This window comes from Pongo abelii, chromosome 19 (assembly GCF_028885655.2).
Source record: "Pongo abelii isolate AG06213 chromosome 19, NHGRI_mPonAbe1-v2.0_pri, whole genome shotgun sequence".
Classification (NCBI taxonomy): domain Eukaryota; kingdom Metazoa; phylum Chordata; class Mammalia; order Primates; family Hominidae; genus Pongo; species Pongo abelii.
Window position 1 is genome coordinate 44,141,744 of NC_072004.2, and position 27,210 is coordinate 44,168,953.

Genomic DNA, 27,210 nt, shown 5'->3' on the forward strand with positions numbered 1-27,210 from the left:
TAGCTGTGACAAAATTCAACACTCATTTATGATACAAAAATTTTTTAAAAACCTCTCAACACACTAAAATTTCTTCAACCCAATAAAGCACATCTATGAACAACTTACAGCTATACTTACAATGGTAAAAATTTAGTGATTCCCTCCTTATAACAAGGACAAGGCAAGAATATCCACTGTCACCAGTTTTATTTTACATTGTACTGGAGGTACTAGCCAATTAAATAAAGCAAGAAAAAAAAAAAAAAGAAAACTCTCCTATTCACAGACTACATGATCTTCTGTGTAGAAAGTCCTAAGGAATCTCAAGAAAATAGTTGAATTCACTAAAACAAATACATAAATTTAGCAAGGCTTCAGGATATAAAAATCAATACATGGAAGTCAATTGTATTTCTACATACTAGCAAAGAAATATTGGAAGATGAAATTTGTAAATGCCATTTATGATAACATCACACACGTGAAATACTTAGAAATAAATTTAACAAAGTATTTGCAGATATCTACAGGCTGAAAACTATGAAATTTGCTAAGAAATGAAAGACCTAAATAATAAGAAAGATCCTTTATTGTTTCTGTCAAAGACTATATTAATGAATCAAAAAATTCAGTATTGTTAGTCCCCAAATTGACCTACAAATCCAACACAATTCCAATCCAAATCCCAGTGAACTTATTTACAGAAATTGACAAACTATTCTGAAATTCGTGTGGCATTTCAAAGGACTCACAACAGCCAAAACAATGTTGACAAAAAATAGACATCACCAAAATAAAAAATTCTGCTCTTTGAAAGATACTAGTAAAAGAAATGAAATGACAGCTATAGACTGGGAGAAAATATTTGTGATATATTTAATGACAAAAGACTTGCATTCGGACCATATAAAGACTCCTACAACTTTATAAAATAACCTAATTTAAAAAATCATGGGCATACGAGAAAAGAAAATATAGGTATATGCAGTAAGCACATGGAAATATGTTCAATTATTCATCAGATTATAATTAATCTGATCAATTATTTATCAGATAAATAATCATCAATTTTTCATGCAAACTGAAGCCACAGTGAGATAAAAATTAAACCTACTGGAATGAATAAAATTAAAAAGACTGGCAGAGTACAGTGGCTCACGCCTGTAATCTCAGCACTTTGGGAGGCCAAGGTAGGCAGATCAGTTCAGGCTGGGAGTTCAAGAACAGTTTGGCCAACATGGCAAAACCCTGTCTCTACTAAAAATACAAAAATTAGCTGAGCGCAGCGGCCATACCTGTAATCTCAGCTACTGGGTGGCTGAGGCACGAGAATCGCTTGAACCCAGAAGGTGGAGGTTGCAATGAGCCGAGATCACACCACTGAAGTCCAGCCTGGGCAACAAAGCAAGACTCTGTCTCACAAGAAAAAAAAATCTGATATTCATTATAATTAAAAAGAAAAAAACACTGACAATACCAAGTGTTGGGAAAGATGTGGAAAAACTTAAATTCTCTTAGATTGCTGGTAGGAATGATACAACCACTTCAAAAACAGTTTGACAATTTCTTAAAGAGTTAAATATACACTTACCATATGACCGATCAATCAGCAATTTCTCTCCTAGATTATATACCTAAGAGAAATGAAATGAAAGAAATTAAAACATATAATTAAAACTAAAAGACTTATACATGACTGTTCTTAGCAGCCTCATTCATAATAGCTTTAAGCTGGAGACAATCCAAATGTCCATCAACTTGTGGACGATAAACAAATTGTAGTATATTCACACAATGGAATACTACTCAGTGATAAAAGAGAATGAACCAGTGATACAATAACACTGATGAATCTCAAAAATATTATGCTAAGGGAAAGAAGCCAGAACCAAAGAATGCACCATTATTTTATTTATATGAAATTATAGAAAAAGGAAAAGTAATTTATAACAATAGAAAGCAGATCAGTGGTTTCCTGGGACCATGAGTGATGGGACTGATTAAGAAGGGACATAAGTGGCCAGACACGGTGGTTCACACCTGTAATCCTAGCACTTTGGGAGGCCGAGGCAGGTGGATTGCCTGAGCTCAGGAGTTCAAGACCAGTCTGGGCAACATGGCAAACACCCTTCTCTACTAAAAATACAAAAAATTAGCCAGGTGTGGTGGCATGTGCCTGTAGTCCCAGTTACTCAGGAAGCTGAGGCAGGAAAATCGATTGAACCCGGGAGGTGGAGGTTGCAGTGAACCAAGATCGTGCCACTACACTCCAGCCTGGGCGACAGAGCTAGACTCTGTCTCCCAAAAAAAAAAAAAAAAAAAAAAAAAGAGACATAAAGGAGCTTCTGGGGATGATGAAAATGTTCTACAGCTTCACTGTGGTGGTAGTTACATGAGTGTATACATTGTCAAAACTCATTGAACTATACACTTAAAATTGGTACGTTTTATTGAATCTATACTTCACTAAAGTTGATTTAAAAAGACAAGAATGGACTGGGCACAGTGGCTCACACTTGTGAGGGCAATATAGTGAGACCCCCTCTCTACAAAAAATAAACAAAAATTACCTGGGTATCGTGGTGCATACCTGTAGTCCTATCTACTCAGGAGTCTGAGGCAAGAAGATCACTTGAGTCTAGGAGTTCAAGACCTGCCTGGGCAACATAGTGAGACCTGGTCTCTACAAAAATAAATAAATAAATAAATAAAATTAAAAATAAATAAATAAATAAAAAATAAAAGTTAGCTGAGTGTAGTGGCATGGTACCTGTAGTCCCAGCTATTCAGGAGGCTGAGGCAGGAGGATAGCTTGAGCCCAGAAGTTAGAGGTTACAGTGAGCTATGATCATGCCACTGCACTCTAGCCTGGGCAACAGAGTGAAACCTTGTCTCAAAGAAAACAAAAACAAAAATGAACAAACTAATCTCTAATGATAAATATCAGAATAATCACCACCTTTGGAGGAATTATTGACTAAGAAATAGTAAGGGAGCCTTCTGGCAGTGACGAAAATGTGCTGTGTCTTTGAGTGGCAAACATTCAGTGAGCTAAACACTTAAGGTTTGCATACCTCATTGCATATTTGTTACTCCTTAATGAAAATTTTCTTTAAAATAATCACTTATGGTTGCTTGCGATGAAGTGCCTATTAAAGGAAAAAGCTTTTGCTGCATTTGGACATAATTACAATAGTGATGAACCCTGGGGTTATCAGTGGGTGGGCTTCATCTCACAGTATTAGAGAGGTTACAGAAAGTAAAAGACAAGCTCAGGACTTTAGACTTTCAGCTCAAATTGCAGTCAGAAAACCTGACCATTATATAGAAATCTCTATTTCTTGTAGCTTCAGGGCAGATATGGATGAAAAATCAGCCCCCAAATATAATGTGACAGAATCAAGATGTAAGTTGAATTCACAGACTTGCCAAGTCTTTTACATAAAAGTTAGCACATTGGAAAATAGACGAGACCCTGAAATTTGGGATAGTTACATTTGGGTGGACTCAGAGGAATCTGAGACTTGAGCCACAAATCTTCCCAAGCTTTCCTTGGCAGGAGAAGCAATCCCTTCTCTCCTGTCTGAGAATATTAGCTTTTCTTTCCTTAGAGATCCTTTAATAACTTCTCTTGGGGCATTTAGCTTGCAAGGAGGTGTCTATTTTCTTCAAGATCCACCTGTACAACATTCATTGCCTTTAAATCCAAAATTGGAGTCTGATCTCGGTATTGCTCCAGGAATACTAGTTCAAAGTCTGTCTTGAGAGATGAGTGTTGGTACTCCAAGAAATCAGTAAGTTTTTGCTAATTTCTAGCAGCAGAAAGCTGGGGAATATGTGTGGGAATTGATTATAGTACTTTCAGACTAAGAAGGATAGATATAACTTTGGATTGCCTCAAATTTATCAATATTGCTATACTTTGCAGTATATACTTAGCAGTAACATTTTTGACATCTGGGAATAGTCTTAACAATTTTCTTGGTAGATTAAATAAAACCTTAACTCAAAGATAGCCTGCATTCAATGAGGTTGAGATGCCAGAATCTTCTTGGCTTACTATACAGTAAGAAATCTAAAGGCTTTCAAGATTTCTGAAATTGATTTTTCATATGTAGCCTCTATATGTGCACTTCTACCGTATCACCCAGGACAGCCCAAATGACATTCCCTTGAGAAATAACTAAAGAAATTAACGAGGGGAGCACCAATATCACTAAAAAGTTCTATGGTTGCTGTCCTGGAGATGATGGTGAGAGATACTGTCATTGAAGTAAACTCTCTAATTTCAAGGGAAATGATTGGCTTCTAGAGTGACAAAAAGATATATGACATTTAACTACCAGAGACAAGGCCCACTAGTCAAAGTTAGTGCTCATAAGTATAATTAATAATGGTATTTTGATCCAATCTCAAATATCCAAGGCCATATTTTAACAGATCCAGTTTGTCTAGGACTCACACTGTGGTTAGTTCCTGAATATATACTTGGAATTACCATAATGAACAGTGGGAGTTAAAGTGGCCATCTAAATGTTTTCTTGGTGATTACAGTTTCCTTAGGAATTAAATGGATATAATACCTGCTAAATTATTACTGGATCTACTTACAGAAAAGCACTAACTATAGGTCCAGAAACATGAGTTGAGATACCACAGTGGAGAATCTCAGCCTCTCACCCAGATGCCAGACTTAAGTCAGTTGGTATACCCAGAACTCTTTGGTTGAAGGGAAGGCTGGGTCTCTTGGGGAAGAATTCGACAAGACTTCCTCAAGTATATATTGTAGATTTTACTCTAGGCTTTACTCAAAGGGCCTGTAGCCATTTATTAGGGTGAATATGCATTGGCAAAGGAAATATCACAGACTCAGGGATTACCAGATATTGATTCTAAGTTAACATCAATTCCTTGGATCCCAAAACACTCCCGTGGACCATTGGGTAAAGTCAGGATGTATAGATGTTAGATAATAAATGCTATTTTGGTCAAAGGTTATGTCATAGGCCCAATTAATCTGTGGACTTACCTATGGTTATTTCTGGTTCTTGGATGTTTAATTGGAATAGACACACAGCAACTAGCAGAATCTTCACATTTGTTCTCCATATTGGGAACTGAGGACTATTATGGTAGGAAGGACCTGGTATTATGGTAACAGAAACTCCTGAACTTTCCCTGTCTGCCAGAATGTTAAAAAAAAAAAACAAATACATAAGCATATAACAACAAAAAAAAAACTCCACAGAGATAGATATGAAAATATTTAAAGGATTCGGGGGAAGTAATCCTATCACATTCTTATCTAATTTTCCTGTTTTGTCTATGTAGAAGGTGGAGTATACATCTTTTTTTTTTTTTCTTTTGTGAGACAGAGTCTCACCCTGTCGCCCAGGCTGGAGTACAGTGGCATGATCTCAGCTCACTGCAACATCCACCTCCTGGGTTCGAGCGATTCTCCTACCCTACCCTCCCAAGTAGTTGGGATGCATGCCACCATGCCTGGCTAATTTTTATATTTTAGTAGAGATGGGGTTTCACCGTGTTGGCCAGGCTGCTCTCAAACTCCTGACCTCAGGTGATCCGCCTACCCCAGCACCTCAAAGTGCTGGGATTACAGGCATGAGCTGCTGCGCCCAGCCTACATCTTGAAGAATGTAGATTACTGTGGCTCTATTTACATGGCTATTCCAGGTGTGGAATCTTTATGGAACCAAATTGACGTAGCTCTCTCATTCACAACAACTATTGGTCTGGCAAATGCTGTTTTCTCTAGAGAAGTTTACAAGGACCAAAAGAAATTTGATTTCACCTGTCAAGAATAGCAGTACTTTTCACTGCATTCTCTTAGGGCTAAGGCAGTTCTTCTTTTCTCTATTGTAATCTAGTATACACAGACCTTGATTGTATTGACATCACAGCACAGGTCCATGATATCCATCATGATGATTGGACTTGATGAGCTGAAAGCAGCATTAGATGCCTTGGCAAAGTAGCATTAGATGCCTTGGTAAGACAGCTAATGTGTGTCAGAGGATGGGAGATAAGCCCCATAAAAATACAGGGTTTATGACCTTGTTAAAATTTTTGCTTTAGGAGGCTGAGGTGGGCGGATCACGAGGTCAAGAGACCGAGACTACCCTGGCCAACATAGTGAAACCCTGTCTCTACTAAAAATACAAAAATTAGCCAGGCATGGTGGCATGCGCCTGTAGTCCCAGCTACTCGGGAGGCTGAGGCAGGAGAATTGCTTGAACCCGGGAGGTGGAGGTTGCAGTGAGCTGAGATCACACCACTGCACTCCAGCCTGGCAAAAAAACTCCATCTCAAAAAAAGAAAAAAAAAGAGAAAAGAAATTTTAGCAGTCCAGTAGTTCCAGGTATAGGGTAAATTGTTGTACCATGTGCCACCTACCACTATAAAAGAGGCACAATGCTTATTGGATCTTTTTTACATTTTAAAAACAATTGTTGCCACATTTGCATGTGCTGCTTTTATGAATTAACTGAGCACATTTGTGTATGTTGCTCTTATGCATTAAATGAGCCGTCAGCTTCCAAAGTGGGTCCCAGAGCAAGAAAAGGCTTTGCAGGCTTTTCTAGACTGCAGTGCAAAAATTCTTCTTTACCTTGTGACTTATTATATAGAAGATCCTACAGTATTTAGAGAGAATATGGCAATTTGGAATTGCATTTGGAATGCTGTGGCAATTCAAACAGTAAAATCATATTGTACTTTCCTTGAGTTTTGGAGCAAAGCTCTGCCCTCTACTAAAGCTTGTGATTCTCTTTGAGAAAGTGTTCCTGTGTGTTTTTTTATTCCCATAATTCATAAAACCATATACTTAGGTTTTGTGCACTTTTCTGTGTATAGGGTATATATATATTTTAAAAGGTTTAGTTAAAAAAATTTAGATGGGAAAATCAAGGTTCAAATATAGCAAAAATAATTACAAATGAAAAACAAGTTGGGGAGAATTTCCCTGATTTTTTTTTTACTTTTATTTAATTAATTAATTAATTTTATTTTTTGAGATAAGGTCTCACTTTGTCACCCAACCTGGAGTGCAGTGGTGGTATCTCAGCTCACTGCAGCCTCCACCTCCCAGGCTTAAGCCATCCTCCCACCTCAGCCTCCTTAGTAACTGGGACTACAGGCATGTGCCACCATGCCCAACTAATATTTTTATTTTTCATAGAGATGGGATTTTGCCACGTTGCCCAGGCTGGTCCAAACTCCTGAGCTCAAGTTATCTGCCCACCTCGGCCTCCCGAAGTGCACCACCTGCCAGGAAAACTTTTATTTTAGACTCAGGGGTACATGTATGGGTTTGTTATATAGGTAAATTGTGTGACATGGGGGTTTGATGTACAGATTATGTTGCCACCCAGATAATAAGCACAGTACCCTATAGGTAGTTTTTTCACCCTCTCCCTCCTCCCTCCCCTGACCCTCAGATAGGCCTCAGTGTCTGTTGTTCCCTAATTTCTCTCCATATGTACTCAGTGTTTAGCTCCCACTTACAAGTGGAAACATGTTGGTATTTGGTTTTCTGTTCCTGTGTTAGTTCACTTAGGATTATGGCCTCCAGCTCCATCCATGTTGCTGCAAATGACATAATCTCATTCTTTTTATGACTGCATAGAATTCCATGGTGCATATGTACCACATTTTCTTTTACTTTTTTTTTTTTTGAAGACAGGGCCTTGCTCTGTCACCTAGGCTGAGTGTAGTGTGATTACAGCTCACTGCAGCCGAGGCTCAAGTGATCCTCCCACCTCAGCCTCAGGACTAGCTAGGACTACAGGTACATACCACCATGCCAGGCTAATTTTTTTAGGTTTCTGCAGAGATGGTAACTCACCGTGTTACCCAGGCTGCTCTTGAACTCCTCAGCTCAAGTGATCCTCCCTCCTCGGCCTCCCAAAGTGTTGGGATTACAGGCATGAACCACTGCGCTTGGCCTGTACCACATTTTCTTTATACAGTCTACCATAGATTCATATTTAGGTTGGTTCCGTGTCTTTGCTATCATGAATAGTGCTGCAGTGAACATACGTGTGCATGTGTCTTTACAGTAGAACAATTTATATTCCTTTGGATATATATCCAATAAAAGGATTGCTGGGCCAAATGGTAATTCTGCTTTGAGTTCTTTGAGAAATCACCAAACAGCTTTCACAATGGCTGAACTAATTTACCTTCTACCAACAGTGTATAAGCATTCCCTTTTCTCTGCAACCTTGCCAGCATTTGTTATTTTTTGACTTTTTAATAATAGCCATTCTGACTGGTGTGAGATGTATCTCATTGTGGTTTTGATTTGCATTTCCCTAATGGTTAGCGATGTTGAGCATTTTTTCATATGCTTGTTGGCTGCGCATATGTCTTTTTTCATATGCTTGTTGGCTGCGCATATGTCTTTTTCTTCTTTTTTTCTGAGACAGGATCTCACTCTGTCATTCAGGCTGGAGTGCAGTGGCAAGATCACAGTTCACTGCAGCCTCAACCTCCTGGGCTCGAGTGATCCTCCTACCTCAGCCTCCCGAGTAACTGGGACTATAAACCACACCACCAGGCCCAGATAATTTTTGAAGAGATGGGGTTTCACTAGGTTGTCCAAGCTAGTCTCAAATTCCTGGCTCAAGAGATCTGCCAGGCCTCCCAAAGTGCAGTGATTACAGGCATCGGCCATGTATGTCTTCTTACGAAAATTGTATATTCAGGTTGGGTGTAAACAGAGTAAACAGACAAACAGAAGATAGTTTATTTTGCTGTGCAGGAGCTTATTTTTAAAATAAACTCATATTAATTAAAAGCTTTGGCTTTGGTACTGGAATAGACAAATCAGTGGAACAGAATATTAGATCTGGCATCAGATGCAAGAGCATGTAGGAATTTAGTATATAACACAGGTGCCAATATAAATCATTGGGAAAAGGAGTAATCAATGAGATATACTAGGACAATTAATTTTCCATATTGGGAAAAATATAAAAGTAGATTCCACCTTCATTAATGAGGAAAAGTGAGTTCTATCTAATCAGAAACCTAGATGTGGAAAACAAAATTTTTAAAATTTTAGAAGCAGCCAAGTGTGGTGGCTCATACCTGTAATCCCAGCGACTCCTGCTGAGGCAGGAGGATTGCTTGAGCCCAGGAATTTGAGGATGCAGTGAGCTATGGTCATGCCACTGCACTCCAGTCTAGGTGACAGAGGGAGACCCTGTCTCAAAAAAAAAAAAAAAAAAAAAAAAAAAGCAAATTTAGAGCATATATTTGGAACTCAAAGTGGTTTGTGCTTATTTGGAATATTCCTTAGGAGTATTCCTTAGTGAGACCCTGTCTTAAAAAGTTTTAGAAGCAGCCAGGCATGGTGACTCACACTTGGCTGCTTCTAAAATTTTTTAAATTTTGTTTTCCACATCTAGGTTTCTGATCAGATAGAACTTACTTTTCTCATTAATGAGGGTGGGATCTACTTTTATGTTCTTCCCAATATGAAAAATTAATTGTCCCAATGTCATTCATTGATTTTTCACTGTATATCAAAAGGAAATGATTGATATATTTGACTACCTCAAAATTAATGTATATCTTCAAAATTAATGGATAACATTGATATGGCTAAACTCACCAAAAGTTAAATTGAAAGATAAGAGATAAACTGGGAAAAAATATTTGCATGTAAATAAAAGAATGGTCATTCTCAAAATTTTACAAATTCATAAGAAATAGCCAACTGGGCAGGGCGCAGTGGCTCACGCCTGTAATCCCAGCACTTTGGGAGGCTGAGGCGGGCAGATCACGAGGTCAGGAGATTGAGACCATCTTGACTAACATGGTGAAACCTCATCTCTACTAAAAAGACAAAAAATTTAGCCGGGCGTGGTGGCAGGCGCCTGTAGTCCCAGCTACTCTGGAGGCTGAGGCAGGAGAATCGCTTGAACCCAGGAGGCGGAGGTTGCAGTGAGCTGAGATCACGCCACTGCACTCCAGCCTGGGCGACAGAGCGAGACTGTGTCTCAAAACAAAAACAAAAACAAAAACAAACAAAAAAAAACAAAAGAAATAGGCAACTGGTCCCAACTGAAAAATGGGAAAAGGATATGAAAAACCCATTCATAGAAGAGGAAAAACTCAAACATATAATAAGCACATGAAAATATATTAAATCTCACTAGTAATCAGGGAAATGCAAATTAAAATAATGATACCATTTTTATCTATCAGATTACAAAAAATAATAAACTCTAACAATATCAAGTATTGATGTGAATATGGAGAAATAATACTGTCATTCAATGCTGTCAAGAATGTAAATTGGTGTGAACATTTTGTGAAGCAATTTGGCTATAACTAATAAAGTTGAAAATGCATACATTATACAATCCAGTAATTCCACTTCTAGTTATTTATCCTAGAGAAATGCTTGCATATGTACAAAAGGAGATGTGTATAAGGATATCCATCGCAGCATTACATTGATATCAAAATACTAAAACTAATCAAAACACCCATCAATAGAGGAGTTTTTTAAAAAATTATGGTGTTTTCATATTACAGAATGCCTTATTGCAGTTAAAAAGAATAAAATATATTTCTTTACAGATATGAATTAGATCTCAATGTTGAGTAAATAAAAGCAATTTGAAGAAAGACATATGTACTATATCAGGTTTTTTTTTTTTCTTTTTTTTTTAAAATGGAGTTTTGCTCTTGTTGCCCAGGCTGGAGTGCAATAGCATGATCTCTGTTCACCGCAACCCTGCCTCCTGGGTTCAAGTGATTCTCCTGCCTCAGCCTCTCGAGTAGCTGGGATTACAGGCACCCGCCACCATGCCCAGCTAATTTTTGTATTTTTAGTAGAGGCAGGGTTTCTCCGTGTTGGTCAGGCTGGTCTCGAACTCCTGACCTTAGGTGATCCACCCACCTCGGCCTCCCAAAGTGCTGGGATTACAGGCGTGAGCCACTGCGCCTGGCCTATATCAGGTTTTTTTGTTTTAGTTTTTGAGACAAGGTCTTGCTCTGTCAGCCAGGCTGGACTGCAGTGACATGATCATAGCTCACTGCAAATCAAGGTATCCTCTGGCCCCAGCCTCTGGAGTGACTAGGACTAGAGGTGTACAACACCATGCCTGGCTAATTTTTTATTTTTTGAAGCAATGGAGGTCTCACTGTATTGCTATATCAGGCTTTTTAAAGCACATACACAAAATGTTAACAATCATTATTTCCGGGTGTTGGGAACACATACGTTAATTCTATCATTTTCTATATTTTTCTATAATTAAAAAAATTTTCAAAAATAACAATGGAAAAAAGACAAGTAGGGAGCAGTAAATTGTTTCAAGTGACATACTCAGGTCAGGTAAGATAAGAACTGAACATTATACATTGGATTTAACCGTCAATAAGTCAGTCACAAATATTTCTTAAACATTTACTAAGTAGAGGTCATTTTGACAGGTCACAGAATGGGAAAGTAGAGTATAAGCCTAAAGGCAAGATACAACTTTCCTGATTTTGATGCTGCAGCTTTTATTTACATGATAATGATTGTTGTGGTGGTAGTGAAGATAAAAGCTTCGATAAGCCACGTTCCAACTGCATACAAATCTTAAATCTCCCGTAACAGCTAATCACAAACTTTCTTCTTTGCTTAGGTAGGGTTTTTGGATCGGCAGAGGACATTGGCCCTGCTGGAATTATTCTATGACCATAGTTCACCAATGCTTAGGAGTTTACTTCGAAACCCACGACAATGTAAGTGCCACTCAGAGGGAGTATGTTCAAGCTGGAGTGTCGCAGTACACTGATATGTACTGATATGATACACTGATATGTTAACACGAGATTATTCTACCACCATGGAATCTCTTCACATAATAGCTCTCTTAGATTATGATAACTGTATCTAGTTGTTTATTCCCTCCACGAAATTCATTCTTCATCACAACTAGATGTATTTTTCACCACAGTGCAGTACTCAAAAATTTTATATCAGAACTCAGCTAGAACTCAATTTTAAATTCATTCAAATGAAGAAATGCTTTAGTGACAGTCTGAATGTTTTGGAAATTAAGTTAGTAATGGTAATTCCATCTTACTAACAAAAAAATTTTTTTGAGTCTTACTCTTCTCACCCAGGCTGGAGTGCAGTGGCATGATCATGACTCACTGCAGCCTCAACCTCCCAGGTGGGAGATGATTCTCCCACCTCAGCCACCTGAGTGGCTGGGACTACAGGTGTGCACCACCATGCCCAGCTAATTTTTTGTATTTTTAATAGAAGGTTTCACCCTGTTGCCAAGGATAGTCTCAAATGCCTGGGTGCTGGGATTATAGGTGTAAGCCACTGCATCCAGCCTGGTAATTCCATTTTTAATGCCCAACTTAAAATTATAAGATTTATAAGAACAGTATTTCCTTTTCCCAAGCATTTACTTATACAGTAAAATATCCTTTTTATGTTATTTCCAAAACAAATACAATTACGGGGTTTATTTTTATTTTTATTTAATTTAATTTAATTTTATTTTATTTTACGTTTTCAGAGATGGGGTCTTGCTATGTTGCCCAGACTAGCTTCAAACTCCTGGGCACCAGCAATCCTCCTGCCTCGGCCTCCAGAGTAGCCAGGACTACAGGGATGTGCCACTGTGCTCAGCTTATTTTCATTTTTTTAAAGAGAAGGTATTATATTGACTGAGTTTCCCAAAGAATGTCTTTTTTTTTTTTTTTTTTTTTTGAGACAGTCTCGCTCTGTTGCCCAGGGTGGAGTGCAATGGTGCAATCTCAGCTCACTGCAACTTCTGCCTCCCGGGTTCAAGCAATTCTCCCTGCCTCATCCTCCCAAGTATCTGGGATTACAGGCGCCCGCCAACACACCCAGCTATTTTTTTGTATTTTTAGTAGAGACGGGGTTTTACCATGTTGGGCAGGCTGGTCTTAAACTCCTGACCTCAGGCATCCACCTGCCTTGGCTTCCCAAAGTGCTGGGATTACAGGCATTGAGCCACCACACCTGGCCAAGAATGTCAATATTTTATTTCTGTGTGAAGATTTATTAATTGGATACTTACAAATCTGTGGGTGATATACTTGGAGTATTCCTGAAAATTGTGAGAATTGCAATTTTATAGCTTGCCACTACTGTTTTGGAAGAAATGGGGACAGTCTTGTGGCATGATTTCCACTCTTTATAGTATAGACACCAGGGTTTTATTGTTGTTGTTTAACAGTGGGATTCTGTGAATACTATCCAGTCTTTCCCTAGTATTCTGTTCTAGGTGTCCACATAAGTGTAGACGAAAATAATTGAGGAATGAACAACAAAGAAGAGGGAAAGAGATAGGGGGAAAATATGAATGTTGGAAAAACATAGCCTCATTGAAAGATTGTCATGGATAAAGACTTGCTTTTTATATTGCAGATATTGAAAATATATTTGAGATGAAAGATGTGTCCCTTTTCCCATCCCTATGTGATGCTTATTGTAGGAGACCACAAAGGTAGAGGACAACTTCTATTTGCCTTGGCAGTCTAAGCAACACTCCAAGTAGCAAAAGGAGAATCCTGTTTATTTCTAAAATCACACCTTTTAGGAAGGGATGATTTCTAACTTATAGTAGTATAAATTCTTTTGGGTACCTTTTTACTTTTTATTGTGTTGCAGCCAAAGATAACTGATATTTATTTAGAGCAATAGGCCTATATTACAATCTCTGTGCTCAATGCTTTTCTTTGCATAATTTAATAGCTCTAATTCTGCATTATAAGATCAATGGTTTAAGTGAATATTTTGTTTTCTGCATTAGGGCCATTCATTGAATTTGAAGAGATAAACTTGACTGAGTTGTGGGGAGACATGGATAATCAGAAACACATTTACGAAGGTCTTGACAAAGTGCTCTTGGAGATGAATACATTACTTTCTGCAAAACATGCTAGCAAAACCCAAAGTAAATTATTAGAAAGTCCAGATCAACCTAAACTCGATGAGCCGAGAACATCAACACCACCACCAAACCCGCCAGAACAGAGGAGAGGAGTAACTGCAGAACAAGGACCACAAAGAATTTCAACTGAAGAACAAGAACAAGGCAAAAAGCCAACTGCAGAACAAGAACCGTACATAGAATCAGTAATAGAACCAGGAACACACACAGAGTCAACTCTAGAACAAGGGTCAAGTAGAGGGTTACTAACAGAACAAGAAACACACAGAGAGTCAACTACAGAACAAGGACAGCACAAAGGGTCAATAGAAGGACAAGGACAAGGACCACGCAGAGTGTCAGTTTCAGGACAAGGATCAAGCAGAGAGTCAGTTGCAGAACAAGGGTCATGCAGAGAGTCTATTGCAGAACAAGATCGACGCAAAGGGTCAGTAGCAGAACAAGGATCACGCAGAATGTCAGCTGCAGAACAGGGATCACTCAGAGAGTCAATAATAGAAGAACCATACCAAAAATCAGAACAAGGACCTTATGGAGGGATAATTTCAGAAGAGCAGGAAGACATAGGCTCAACTTCACAATCAAGAAAAGATAGTATCTTAAAAAGTACAAAATATGGGGAACCTATATACTCTGAGTACACTGAAGTCCCTCTACAGGAAAAGAGGTCTTGGGAACAAACATATGAAGAGGAAATATTCCTGAGTTCTGAACTGCAAGAGGAAGTTCCAACGTTAAGTAGAAAAGATCACTTTTCAGGTAGCAATGCAGTTCTTCTACAACACCGGCTCCCTGTTTCATGGAATGGTTTTTAAAGTCTTTTCAGAAAATACTCATTTAAGTTAGAATTTTTTTTCTGGCATATCAGGTCATGCAAACCTCAGGCATATTTTGCTGCTCCACATGAGTCTAGACCTTGAACAATAATCAATTAAGTTAATTATATTCACCAATGAAATGCAAACCAGAATGTCTATATTGTCAATTTACGTATAATTTCCATTGCACTAGATTATAGAAGTGTTTTAATTCGGTTTCTGAAAAGGTAGTAGAAGCCCTTTTGTTTTAAATGTAATGTCTTGGGAGGAGGAGCCAAGATGGCCTAATAGGAACAGCTCTGGTCTACAGCTCCCAGCATGAGCGATGCAGAAGACGGGTGATTTCTGCATTTTCATCTGAGGTACCGTGTTCATCTCACTAGGGAGTGCCAGACAGTGGGCGCAGGTCAGTGGGCGCAGGTCAGTGGGTGAGCACACCGTGCACCAGCCGAAGCAGGGGCGAAGCACTGCCTCACTCGGGAAGCGCAAGGGGTCAGGGAGTTCCCTTTCCAAGGGTGACAGACGGCACCTGGAAAATCGGGCCACTCCCACCCGAATACTGTGCTTTTCCGACGGGCTTAGGAAATGGTGCACCAGGAGATTATAGCCCGCACCTGGCTCAGAGGGTCCTATGCCCACGGAGTCTCGCTGATTGCTAGCACAGCAGTCTGAGATCAAACAGCAAGGCGGCAGCGAGGCTGGGGGAGGGGCGCCCGCCATTGCCCAGGCTCGCTTAGGTAAACAAAGGAAGCTCGAACTGGGTGGAGCCCACCACAGCTCAAGGAGGCCTGCCTGCCTCTGTAGGCTCCACCTCTGGGGGCAGGGCACAGACAAACAAAAAGACAGCAGTAACCTCTGCAGACTTAAATGTCCCTGTCTGACAGCTTTGAGGAGAGCAGTGGTTCTCCCAGCACGCAGCTGGAGATCTGAGAACAGGCAGACTGCCTCCTCAAGTGGGTCCCTGACCCCTGACCCCTGAGCAGCCTAACAGGGAGGCACCCCCCAGCAGGGGCAGGCTGACACCTCACACGGCCCCGGCCAGGTACTCCAACAGACCTGCAGCTGAGGGTCCTGTCTGTTAGAAGGAAAACTAACAAACAGAAAGGACATCCACACCAAAAACCCATCTGTACATCACCATCATCAAAGACCAAAAGTAGATAAAACCACAAAGATGGGGAAAAAACAGAGCAGAAAAACTGGAAACTCTAAAAAGCAGAGTGCCTCTCCTCCTCCAAAGGAACGCAGTTCCTCACCAGCAACGGAACAAAGCTGGACAAAGAATGACTTTGACGAGCTGAGAGAAGAAGGCTTCAGACGATCAAATTACTCCGAGCTACGGGAGGATATTCAAACCAAAGGCAAAGAAGTTGAAAACTTTGAAAAAAATTTAGAAGAATGTATAACTAGAATAACCAATACAGAGAAGTGCTTAAAGGAGCTGATGGAGCTGAAAACCAAGGCTCGAGAACTACGTGAAGAATGCAGAAGCCTCAGGAGCTGATGCGATCAAATGGAAGAAAGGGTATCAGCCATGGAAGATGAAATGAATGAAATGAAGCGAGAAGGGAAGTTTAGAGAAAAAAGAATAAAAAGAAACGAGCAAAGCCTCCAAGAAATGTGGGACTATGTGAAAAGACCAAATCTACATCTGATTGGTGTACCTGAAAGTGACGGGGAGAATGGAACCAAGCTGGAAAACACTCTGCAGGATATTATCCAGGAGAACTTCCCCAATCTAGCAAGGCAGGCCAACATTCAGATTCAGGAAATACAGAGAACACCACAAAGATACTCCTCGAGAAGAGCAACTCCAAGACACATAATTGTCAGATTCACCAAAGTTGAAATGAAGGAAAAAATGTTAAGGGCAGCCAGAGAGAAAGGTCGGGTTACCCTCAAAGGGAAGCCCATCAGACTAACAGCGGATCTCTCGGCAGAAACCCTACAAGCCAGAAGAGAGTGGGGGCCAATATTCAACATTCTTAAAGAAAAGAATTTTCAAGCCAGAATTTCATATCCAGCCAAACTAAGCTTCATAAGTGAAGGAGAAATAAAATACTTTACAGACAAGCAAATGCTGAGAGATTTTGTCACCACCAGGCCTGCCCTAAAAGAGCTCCTGAAGGAAGCACTAAACATGGAAAGGAACAACCAGTACCAGCCACTGCAAAATCATACCAAAATGTAAAGACCATCGAGACTAGGAAGAGACTGCATCAACTAACGAGCAAAATAACCAGCTAACATCATAATGACAGGATCAAATTCACACATAACAATATTAACTTTAAATGTAAGTGGACTAAATGCTCCAATTAAAAGACACAGACTGGCAAATTGGATAAAGACTCAAGACCCATCAGTGTGCTGTATTCAGGAAACCCATCTCACGTGCAGAGACACACACAGGCTCAAAATAAAAGCATGGAGGAAGATCTACCAAGCAAATGGAAAACAAAAAAAGGCAGGGGTTACAATCCTAGTCTCTGATAAAACAGACTTTAAACCAACAAAGATCAAAAGAGACAAAGAAGGCCATTACATAATGGTAAAGGGATCAATTCAACAAGAAGAGCTAACTATCCTAAATATATATGCACCCAATACAGGAGCACCCAGATTCATAAAGCAAGTCCTGAGTGACCTACAAAGAGACTTAGACTCCCACACATTAATAATGGGAGACTTTAACACCCCACTGTCAACATTAGACAGATCAACGAGACAGAAAGTCAACAAGGATACCCAGGAATTGAACTCAGCTCTGCACCAAGCCGACCTAATAGACATCTACAGAACTCTCCACCCCAAATCAACAGAATATACATTTTTTTCAGCACCACACCACACCTATTCCAAAATTGACCACATACTTGGAAGTAAAGCTCTCCTTAGTAAATGTAAAAGAACAGAAATTATAACAAACTGTCTCTCAGATCACAGTGCAATCAAGCTAGAACTCAGGATTAAGAATCTCACTCAAAACTGCTCAACTACATGGAAACTGAACAACCTGCTCCTGAATGACTACTGGATACATAACGAAATGAAGGCAGAAATAAAGATGTTCTTTGAAACCAACGAGAACCAAGACACAACATACCAGAATCTCTGGGATGCATTCAAAGCAGTGTGTAGAGGGAAATTTATAGCACTAAATGCCCACAAGAGAAAGCAGGAAAGATCCAAAATTGACACCCTAACATCACAATTAAAAGAACTAGAAAAGCAAGAGCAAACACATTCAAAAACTAGCAGAAGGCAAGAAATAACTAAAATCAGAACAGAACTGAAGGAAATAGAGACACAAAAAACCCTTCAAAAAATTAATGAATCCAGGAGCTGGTTTTTTGAAAGGATCAACAAAATTGATAGACCGCTAGCAAGATTAATAAAGAAAAAAAGAGAGAAGAATCAAATAGATGCAATAAAAAATGATAAAGGGGATATCACCACCGATCCCACAGAAATACAAACTACCATCAGAGAATACTACAAACACCTCTACGCAAATAAACTAGAAAATCTAGAAGAAATGGATAAATTCCTCAACACATACACCCTCCCAAGACTAAACCAGGAAGAAGTTGAATCTCTGAATAGACCAATAACAGGAGCTGAAATTGTGGCAATAATCAATAGCTTACCAACCAAAAAAAGTCCAGGACCAGATGGGTTCACAGCCGAATTCTACCAGAGGTACAAGGAGGAGCTGGTACCGTTCCTTCTGAAACTATTCCAATCAATAGAAAAGGAGGGAATCTTCCCTAACTCATTTTATGAGGCCAGCATCATCCTGATACCAAAGCCAGGCAGAGACACAACCAAAAAAGAGAATTTTAGACCAATATCCTTGATGAACATTGATGCAAAAATCCTCAATAAAATACTGGCAAACAGAATCCAGCAGCACATCAAAAAGCTTATCCACCATGATCAAGTGGGCTTCATCCCTGGGATGCAAGGCTGGTTCAATATATGCAAATCAATAAATGTAATCCAGCATATAAACAGAATCAAAGACAAAAACCACATGATTATCTCAATAGATGCAGAAAAGGCCTTTGACAAAATTCAACAACGCTTCATGCTAAAAACTCTCAATAAATTAGGTATTGATGGGATGTATCTCAAAATAATAAGAGCTATCTATGACAAACGCACAGCCAATATCATACTGAATGGGCAAAAACTGGAAGCATTCCCTTTGAAAACTGGCACAAGACAGGGATGCCCTCTCTCACCACTTCTATTCAACATAGTGTTGGAAGTTCTGGCCAGGGCAATTAGGCAGGAGAAGGAAATAAAGGGTATTCAATTAGGAAAAGAGGAAGTCAAATTGTCCCTGTTTGCAGACAACATGATTGTATATCTAGAAAACCCCATTGTCTCAGCCCAAAATCTCCTTAAGCTGGTGAGCAACTTCAGCAAAGTCTCAGGATACAAAATCAATGTACAAAAATCACAAGCATTCTTATACACCAATAACAGACAAACAGAGAGCCAAATCATGAGTGAACTCCCATTCACAATTGCTTCAAAGAGAATAAAATACCTAGGAATCCAACTTACAAGGGATGTGAAGGACCTCTTCAAGGAGAACTACAAACCACTGCTCAAGGAAATAAAAGAGGATACAAACAAATGGAAGAACATTCCATGCTCATGGGTAGGAAGAATCAATATCGTGAAAATGGCCATACTGCCCAAGGTAATTTACAGATTCAATGCCATCCCCATCAAGCTACCAATGACTTTCTTCACAGAATTGGAAAAAACTACTTTAAAGTTCATATGGAACCAAAAAAGAGCCCGCATCGCCAAGTCAATCGTAAGCCAAAAGAACAAAGCTGGAGGCATCACGCTACCTGACTTCAAACTATACTACAAGGCTACAGTAACCAAAACAGCATGGTACTAGTACCAAAACAGAGATATAGATCAATGGAACAGAACAGAGCCGTCAGAAATAACGCCACATATCTACAACTATCTGATTTTGACAAACCTGAGAAAAACAAGAAATGGGGAAAGGATTCCCTATTTAATAAATGGTGCTGGGAAAAGTGGCTAGCCATATGTAGAAAGCTGAAACTGGATCCCTTCCTTACACCTTATACAAAAATCAATTCAAGATGGATTAAAGACTTAAACGTTAGACCTAAAACCATAAAAACCCTAGAAGAAAACCTAGGCATTACCATTCAGGACATAGGCATGGGCAAGGACTTCATGTCTAAAACACCAAAAGCGATGGCAACAAAAGCCAAAATTGACAGTGGGATCTAATTAAACTAAAGAGCTTCTGCACAGCAAAAGAAACTACCATCAGAGTGAACAGGCAACCTACAAAATGGGAGAAAATTTTCACAACCTACTCATCTGACAAAGGGCTAATATCCAGAATCTACAATGGACTCCAACAAATTTACAGGAAAAAAACAAACAACCCCATCAAAAAGTGGGTGAAGAACATGAACAGACACTTCTCAAAAGAAGACATTTATGCAGCCAAAAAACACATGAAAAAATGCTCACCATCACTGGCCATCAGAGAAATGCAAATCAAAACCACAATGAGATACCATCTCACACCAGTTAGAATGGCAATCATTAAAAAGTCAGGAAACAACAGGTGCTGGAGAGGATGTGGAGAAATAGGAACACTTTTACACTGTTGGTGGGACTGTAAACTAGTTCAACCCTTGTGGAAGTCAGTGTGGCGATTCCTCAGGGATCTAGAACTAGAAATTCCATTTGACCCAGCCATCCCATTACTGGGTATATACCCAAAGGACTATAAATCATGCTGCTATAAAGACACATGCACACGTATGTTTATTGCGGCATTATTCACAATAGCAAAGACTTGGAACCAACCCAAATGTCCAACAATGATAGACTAGATTAAGAAAATGTGGCACATATACACCATGGAATACTATGCAGCCATAAAAAATGATGAGTTCATGTCCTTTGTAGGGACATGGATGAAACTGGAAATCATCATTCTCAGTAGACTATCGCAAGAACAAAAAACCAAACACCACATATTCTCACTCACAGGTGGGAATTGAACAATGAGAACACATGGACACAGGAAGGGGAACATCACACTTCGGGGACTGTTGTGGGGTGGGGGCAGGGGGGAGGGATAGCATTGGGAGATATACCTAATGCTAAATGACGAGTTAATGGGTGCAGCACACCAGCATGGCACATGTATACATATGTAACTAACCTGCACATTGCGCACATGTACCATAAAACCTAAAGTATAATAATAAAAAAAAAAGATTCTAATGGAAACAATTCCTCTTGAAATGTGGTTCTTTATATAAGGATGATAACATGTAATTGAAATCAAGTATAGCTGCAGAACAATTCATTGTAGAAACATAAATGATGTAAATAAAGTTCACTGAATTTAACACCATTGGCCCAGGAATGGACAAACTTTTGATTCCAATAAAGAGTCAGTTATTCACTATATTTTAAATATTTTTATATCTTTTGACTTTTGACAAAAATGGACTCAAAAGATACAATAAAAATAAAAAATGATCCCTAAAAAAAAAAAATAAAATAAAAATAAATAAATAAATGTAATGTCTGATATTAGAAACCACTTTAAAATTTTTCTTTTATTTCAACTGTAAATGGGTCTTGCTTTTTTCAGTTAAATATAAAATACATGTTCTAGAAGAGTTTCTGAAAGTCATATTCAAGACAGAATGCACCCTGCATTTCAAATATTTATTCTCATGTCTTTGGTCAGAATTTAGGCATACAGTAGTTCCCCCTTATCCATGGTTTTGCTTTCCACAGTTTCAGCTAACCACAATCAACCATAGTCAGAAAGTATTACATGGAAAATTCTAGAAATAATTCATACATTTTTAATTGTGCACCATTCTGAGTAGTGTAATGAAATCTTGCACCTTTTGTTCAGTGTGTCCATGTTGTCTATGTTACCTGCTCATTAGTCACTTAATAGCTGCTGGATTATCAGATTGTCATTATGTTGCAGTACTCTTGTTCAAGTAACCTTTATTTTACCTAATAATGGCTTCAGTCACAAGAGTAATGGTGCTGGCAATTTGGATATGCCAAAGAGAAGCCATAAAGTGCTACCTTTGAAGTGAAAAGGTGAAAATTCTCAGCTGGGCATGGTGGCTCATGCCTGTAATCCCAGCACTTTGAGAGGCTGAGACGGGTGGATCGCTTGAGCCCAAGAGTTCAAAACCAGCCTGAGCAACATGGCGAAATGTCATCTCAAAAAAAAAAAAAAAAAAAAATTAGCTGGACACGGTGGCATGCAACCATAGTCTCGGCTACGCAGGAGGCTGAGGTGGAAAGATCACCTGAACCTCAGGAGGTTGAGCCTGCAATAAGCCATGATTGCACCACTGCACTCCATCTAGCCTAAGCAACAAAGTGAGACCCTATCAAGAAAGAAAGAAAGAAGAGAGAGAGAGGAAGGAAGGAAGGAAGGAAGGAAGGAAGGAAGGAAGGAAGGAAGGAAGGAAGGAAGGAAGGAAGGAAGGAAGGAAGGAAGGAAGGAAGGAAGGAAGGAAGGAAGGAAGGAAGGAAGGAAGGAAGGAAGGTTGGTTCATTCTCAACTTAGTAAGGAAAGAAAGAATTGTATTCTGAGGTTGCTGAAATTTACAGTAAGAACAAATCTTTTACTAATTAAATTGTGAAGAAGGAAAAAGAAATTCATGCTACTTTTTCTGTCACACCTCAAACTGCAAAAGTATATATACTATCTGCAGTTTCAGGCATTCACTAGGGATCTTGGAACATATCCTGCCAAGGTTAAAAAGGGGGCTATTGTATAGTAATACCTAGCTGGGAGGGTGGCTGAGAAATGTAGCCCTCATTTTGCATGGCCAAATTGGATACGATAATAGCTTTTGCTATAGAGCTGCTTTCAACAATTCAAGTTATTAAGTGACTTCACTGTGGTCGATTGCAACACTGCATATATGGGAAAGTACTTAGAGTTTTTGGTGTTCTATATGCAACGCATTTCTATCACTTATTAACCTTAGAATAGCTAATGGAATATGTAATGTCTAATTCATAAGCATTTTCATTTGTACCTTTTAGAAACTACAAAAAAGGAAGTTCAGAAAGACAAGCCCTGTGAACCCAAGTCCCAAGAAATAGAAGGAAAGTCATGGTCAGGTAACTCCTCATTTAATCCTCCTTTCATTTATACCCTAGAACAAAAATATTATGAAAGCGAAGTTTGATTGGCTATGTTATGGAATGTGTTTTTACAGGTGAATTTTTTACTTGTAACTGGAAAATGAAGTATGTCACATTTGAAGATGAGGAACAGGCAAACTTAATCTATGGTAACTCCAGGTTCACAGGTACATGTTAACAATGAAAGTAGGAAGAATAGATGGCAGTCCAATAGATGGATTTAATTTACTGTGGTACTCGATGATAAAGACTGAATTTAGCTAAGGCAGAATGGGAAGGTGTTCTTTGCATTATTTTGTCCTTGAGCTGGTGAATCTCAATATATACAAGATAGATATATTTGGTGGTGATGTACTATTGATGGTGGCATGTGCTATTGATGAATGCTCTTCTGCTTTAAAACTTATGGCATTAGTATCCATTTTTTAACCATGATATGGCCCTACCACTGCTTTAAAGCTATGATCTAAGCATACAGAGAAAATCAGACATTAGATACTAAAACTCAATAGAAATCATTTCAGCTATTCCTTTCCCTGGTAGGGCCACATCTAAACACATGAGACAAGTGAGAATCTATCTTGTTTTTGAAGACTTGCAAAGAAAGATCTACTCAACAGAGCAGAGTAGCTTCTGGCTTTCAGACAAAGCATGTCTTTAAAATGATTGTTCCAAAAGCACTCATATTTCACTAAAATGCTATTATATTGTTTTGCCTTTCACATCAACAAGTTGTAGAACTAAATTAGATCAAGATTATCTTCTTCCTACCTGCAAATTTTTCTCTCATTTAAGCCTCAAATAACAAACTTCCTATCCTCAAATTTTCTGGTGAAAATGCATGGCATTGATCAACCTCTTGCAGCCTGCTAGTTCATGTTCTTCTTCTTAGTCATCTTTATATCAATTTTGCTTTACCAATGTATGTAAAAATTGTGAGTAATCATTTTTTTGAGTCACATCAAATCTCATATAGAAGGTATAAGGGCATGAATGATTGAATCAATGAATAAATCAAACGGAAGTCACTTTGCTGAAATTTTATGAAATATACTTCATAATGTACTATTGAGCTAAAAGGTAAATATATTAGTCAAGACTCTTGGAGGAAGGAGTTGTGGTGGTGGTATTTAGTAATTTATCTAACTAGAAAGTTCAGAGTGCAGCTGTTTTCAGGCACAACTAGATTCAAAGGCTCAACAATAGCAGGATACTGTCTTCCTCTGAGCCCTGTTTTTCTGTGTCACTTTCAATTGAGACAGTTTTCTCCATGTTGTGACAAAAATGGCCATGAAAGCATCTCTAAGCTTATATTTTACTAGTTCAGCAATCAGAGTACAAAAAGAATGATTCGTTCCTAATAGTTCTTCCAAAAGTTCTGAGGCTAACTCTCATTGGCCTATAGTAGGTTACATTGCTATCATATATGAATTGTTAGCCAGACGTATATCACATGACCATCCATGGCACAAAAGTGGGAGGCACAGTATGACCTGACTCATCTGAACTGACAATGGAGAGATGTTTTTCCAAAGAAAAAAAGAGGATGCTGTCCTCATGAAGGGAGCATGGATTCCTGACAGGCAAAAATAGCAGGTATTCATTACAATAGGCACTCATTTATTTTCCCTAACTGAAAGAATTGTTCACTTTACTGCTTGGTAATGTTTCCTGCTTGACAGATTTACACTCAATTATCAGAAATATTCAGTCTTGCAAGGAGATAAAAGGCAGAACTGCCTTCAATGGAGTTTCATTCAATCTGCTCCAGTTTGTGCAACTCCTGGAGACATTTGTTGGTGAAGACGCTCCCTTGAGTGTCAGCGAGACTCTCACCTCGTTTTTTAAGGAGGGCTATGTTGAAACAGAACAAGAGAAAATGAATGCCTTAAAACAGGTGGGTAATATTATTTATTAATGATACAAGTGAGGTCACTATTATAAGTAAATCTCTCAACCTCAGTTGCTCCCGATGTGGCTCGTGTTAAAAAATGTACAACCAAACTGATCACTTTCTTTCAACAAGCATAGCCATTAAAGATTCTATTTTATCATCAAATATTCTAAGATCACACCCCAGAGAACTCATTCCCCTAATAATAACATGATTGCTCCTGGCAGGAGATGGTTTATTGTACAGCTTTATTCTTTCTCTGAAGCTTTTTGAGAAGCAGATATGGATATATGCAAAGATGTGTGTCTGCATTATTTGCCTGTGTGTGAGTGTCTTTACGAGTACACACACCTGGGGTATGATTATGGCCTGAGTATATATTTTTACTCAAGAGCACCCAGGTAGTACGTATTTCCTAAGAACTTACTACTTACTTGGGTGACAGGTAAGTGCGTACACATTAGCTTATATAAACAATTTATTCTCTCTTATATGAAATATGTAAATTACTTTCACTAAGCTTATTCAGTAATCATCAGTCTTATGAGTCTTTTCAACCTAATTCTAGACAATTCCCTTTACCTTCTCAATTCCATTTCTTCCTACTAAATCAAAAGGTATATATTCATTTTATTTTTGCAATTAAATCTATCTAGATATTAATTCAATTACTATCTCACTAATATAATTAACCTAGTGAAAACTCTAAAAGAAAAATAAAATTAATGTCAAATATAGTCAATCTTAAATATAAAAAAAGAATTTTTAAAACACTGCCATTATTATTATTTAAACACTGCCATTCATTCCCCTTCGCTCAAAACATATCCCTTAGGGCCAGGTGCAGTGGCTCATGCTTGTAATTCCAGTGCTTTGGGAGGCTGAGGAGGGAAAATCTCTTGGGCTCAGGAATTTGAAGTTACAGTGAACTGTAATTATGCCACTCTATTCCATCCTGGGTGAGATAGCAAGACTCTGTCTCTAAATAAAAATAATAATAATTTTAAAATACACTGTCTGTATTTATCACATTCCTGAACAACTAGACAAGGAGTGGAAAAGAATGGTCAAAGATTCTTAAGGTTTGTAGAAGAAATTTGCAAAAAAAAAAAAAAAAAAAAGATTCCTAAGGAATACTAATGCAGAAAATGCCTATTTTTTTTTTTCTTCAAAGCCAGTCAAGTTTAGCAGTGGGAGGTTGTATACCAACTTTAGTGACACTAATGTTAATAAGTTCTGATAACCCCCTACCATGGACCAACCAAGAATGTCTGTTTTGTTTTGTTTTTGTTTTTGTTCTGGCCTAGAGGTAAAACAGAGAAATGGTATTTAAGGGATTAAAATTAATCACTGCATTTTCTTTTCTAAAAAATTTTAAAAAAAAATTTTTTTAAGACTGAGGTCTCACTATGTTGCTCAGGCTGGTCTCCAACTCCCGGCCTCAAGCGATACTCCTGCCTCAGCCTCTTGAGTGGCTGGCTTTACAGGGATGCACCACTGCTGAATCACTGCATTTTCCATTAATATGCTTAGCCTCAGAGTAAAGCTGTTTTAACAAAAGATGCTGGACTTTTTTTGGAATAAACACAGAATGCTAGCTAGCACAATGAACATGTATCTTCCATGCTTTATTATCCTGTTTGTATCCTAGTTTAGCCAAAATGCTTTCCAAGTCCGACAGAGGCTTCTCCTAGAAGCCATCTTTCAGAAGTGGGACAGTGATGGCTCAGGCTTCCTGGATCTGAAGGAAGTTGATGAACTCTTGTACACATACAAGGAGGGAATGGAAAAAGAATCTATGAAGAAAGGTAAAATATAAGAATGTTCTTATTTAAATTGTGGTAATTAACTTGGCTTCAAGTTTCTCAGTACACATATACAGTAAAAATACTGGTTATGCTAAAACCACTAGATAACCCTTCATGTCTACTAGTATAGCTATACATTTATCTTATTTATTTTTAATTTCTAAAAATAGAGATGGGAGTCTCACTGTACTGCCCAGGCTGGGCTCTAATTCCTGGGATCCAGTGATCCTCCCACCTCAGCCTCCTGAGCAGCTGTGACTGCAGTACCTGCCACTGTGCCCAACTCTGGCTATAATCTTTTAAGTGGAAAATAACAAGTGTTGGCAAGGATATGAAAATATTAGAAGCCTTGTGCACTTGTCAACACAGTCAGAAGTGGAATATGTTGCAGAATGCTTTGTCCAAAATCTTAAATCTATATAGTTAGATTCCTTCTGTATACCTGGCTACTCTCACTTTTAAGGTTAAAAGGATTCAAGCCATTCCACAGTTCTGCTTGTTCTCTCTTCTTGTTTTATCTCTTTGTCTTC

At 38.6% G+C, this 27,210-nt stretch overlaps 1 protein-coding gene across 8 annotated transcripts in view; it reads left to right on the forward strand.

The window, feature by feature from the left end:
- Positions 1-27,210, forward strand: part of EFCAB5 (EF-hand calcium binding domain 5) — a 194,995-nt gene that overhangs the window by 117,530 nt on the left and 50,255 nt on the right. For all 8 annotated transcript variants that reach the window (XM_063718078.1, XM_063718079.1, XM_054536589.2 and 5 more), the window contains 6 exons: positions 11,649-11,748; positions 13,803-14,702; positions 22,877-22,954; positions 23,053-23,145; positions 24,661-24,875; positions 26,524-26,680. In XM_063718078.1, coding sequence (XP_063574148.1) covers positions 11,649-11,748; positions 13,803-14,702; positions 22,877-22,954; positions 23,053-23,145; positions 24,661-24,875; positions 26,524-26,680 — 1,543 coding nt within the window. The remainder of the gene's footprint in view (positions 1-11,648; positions 11,749-13,802; positions 14,703-22,876; positions 22,955-23,052; positions 23,146-24,660; positions 24,876-26,523; positions 26,681-27,210) is intronic.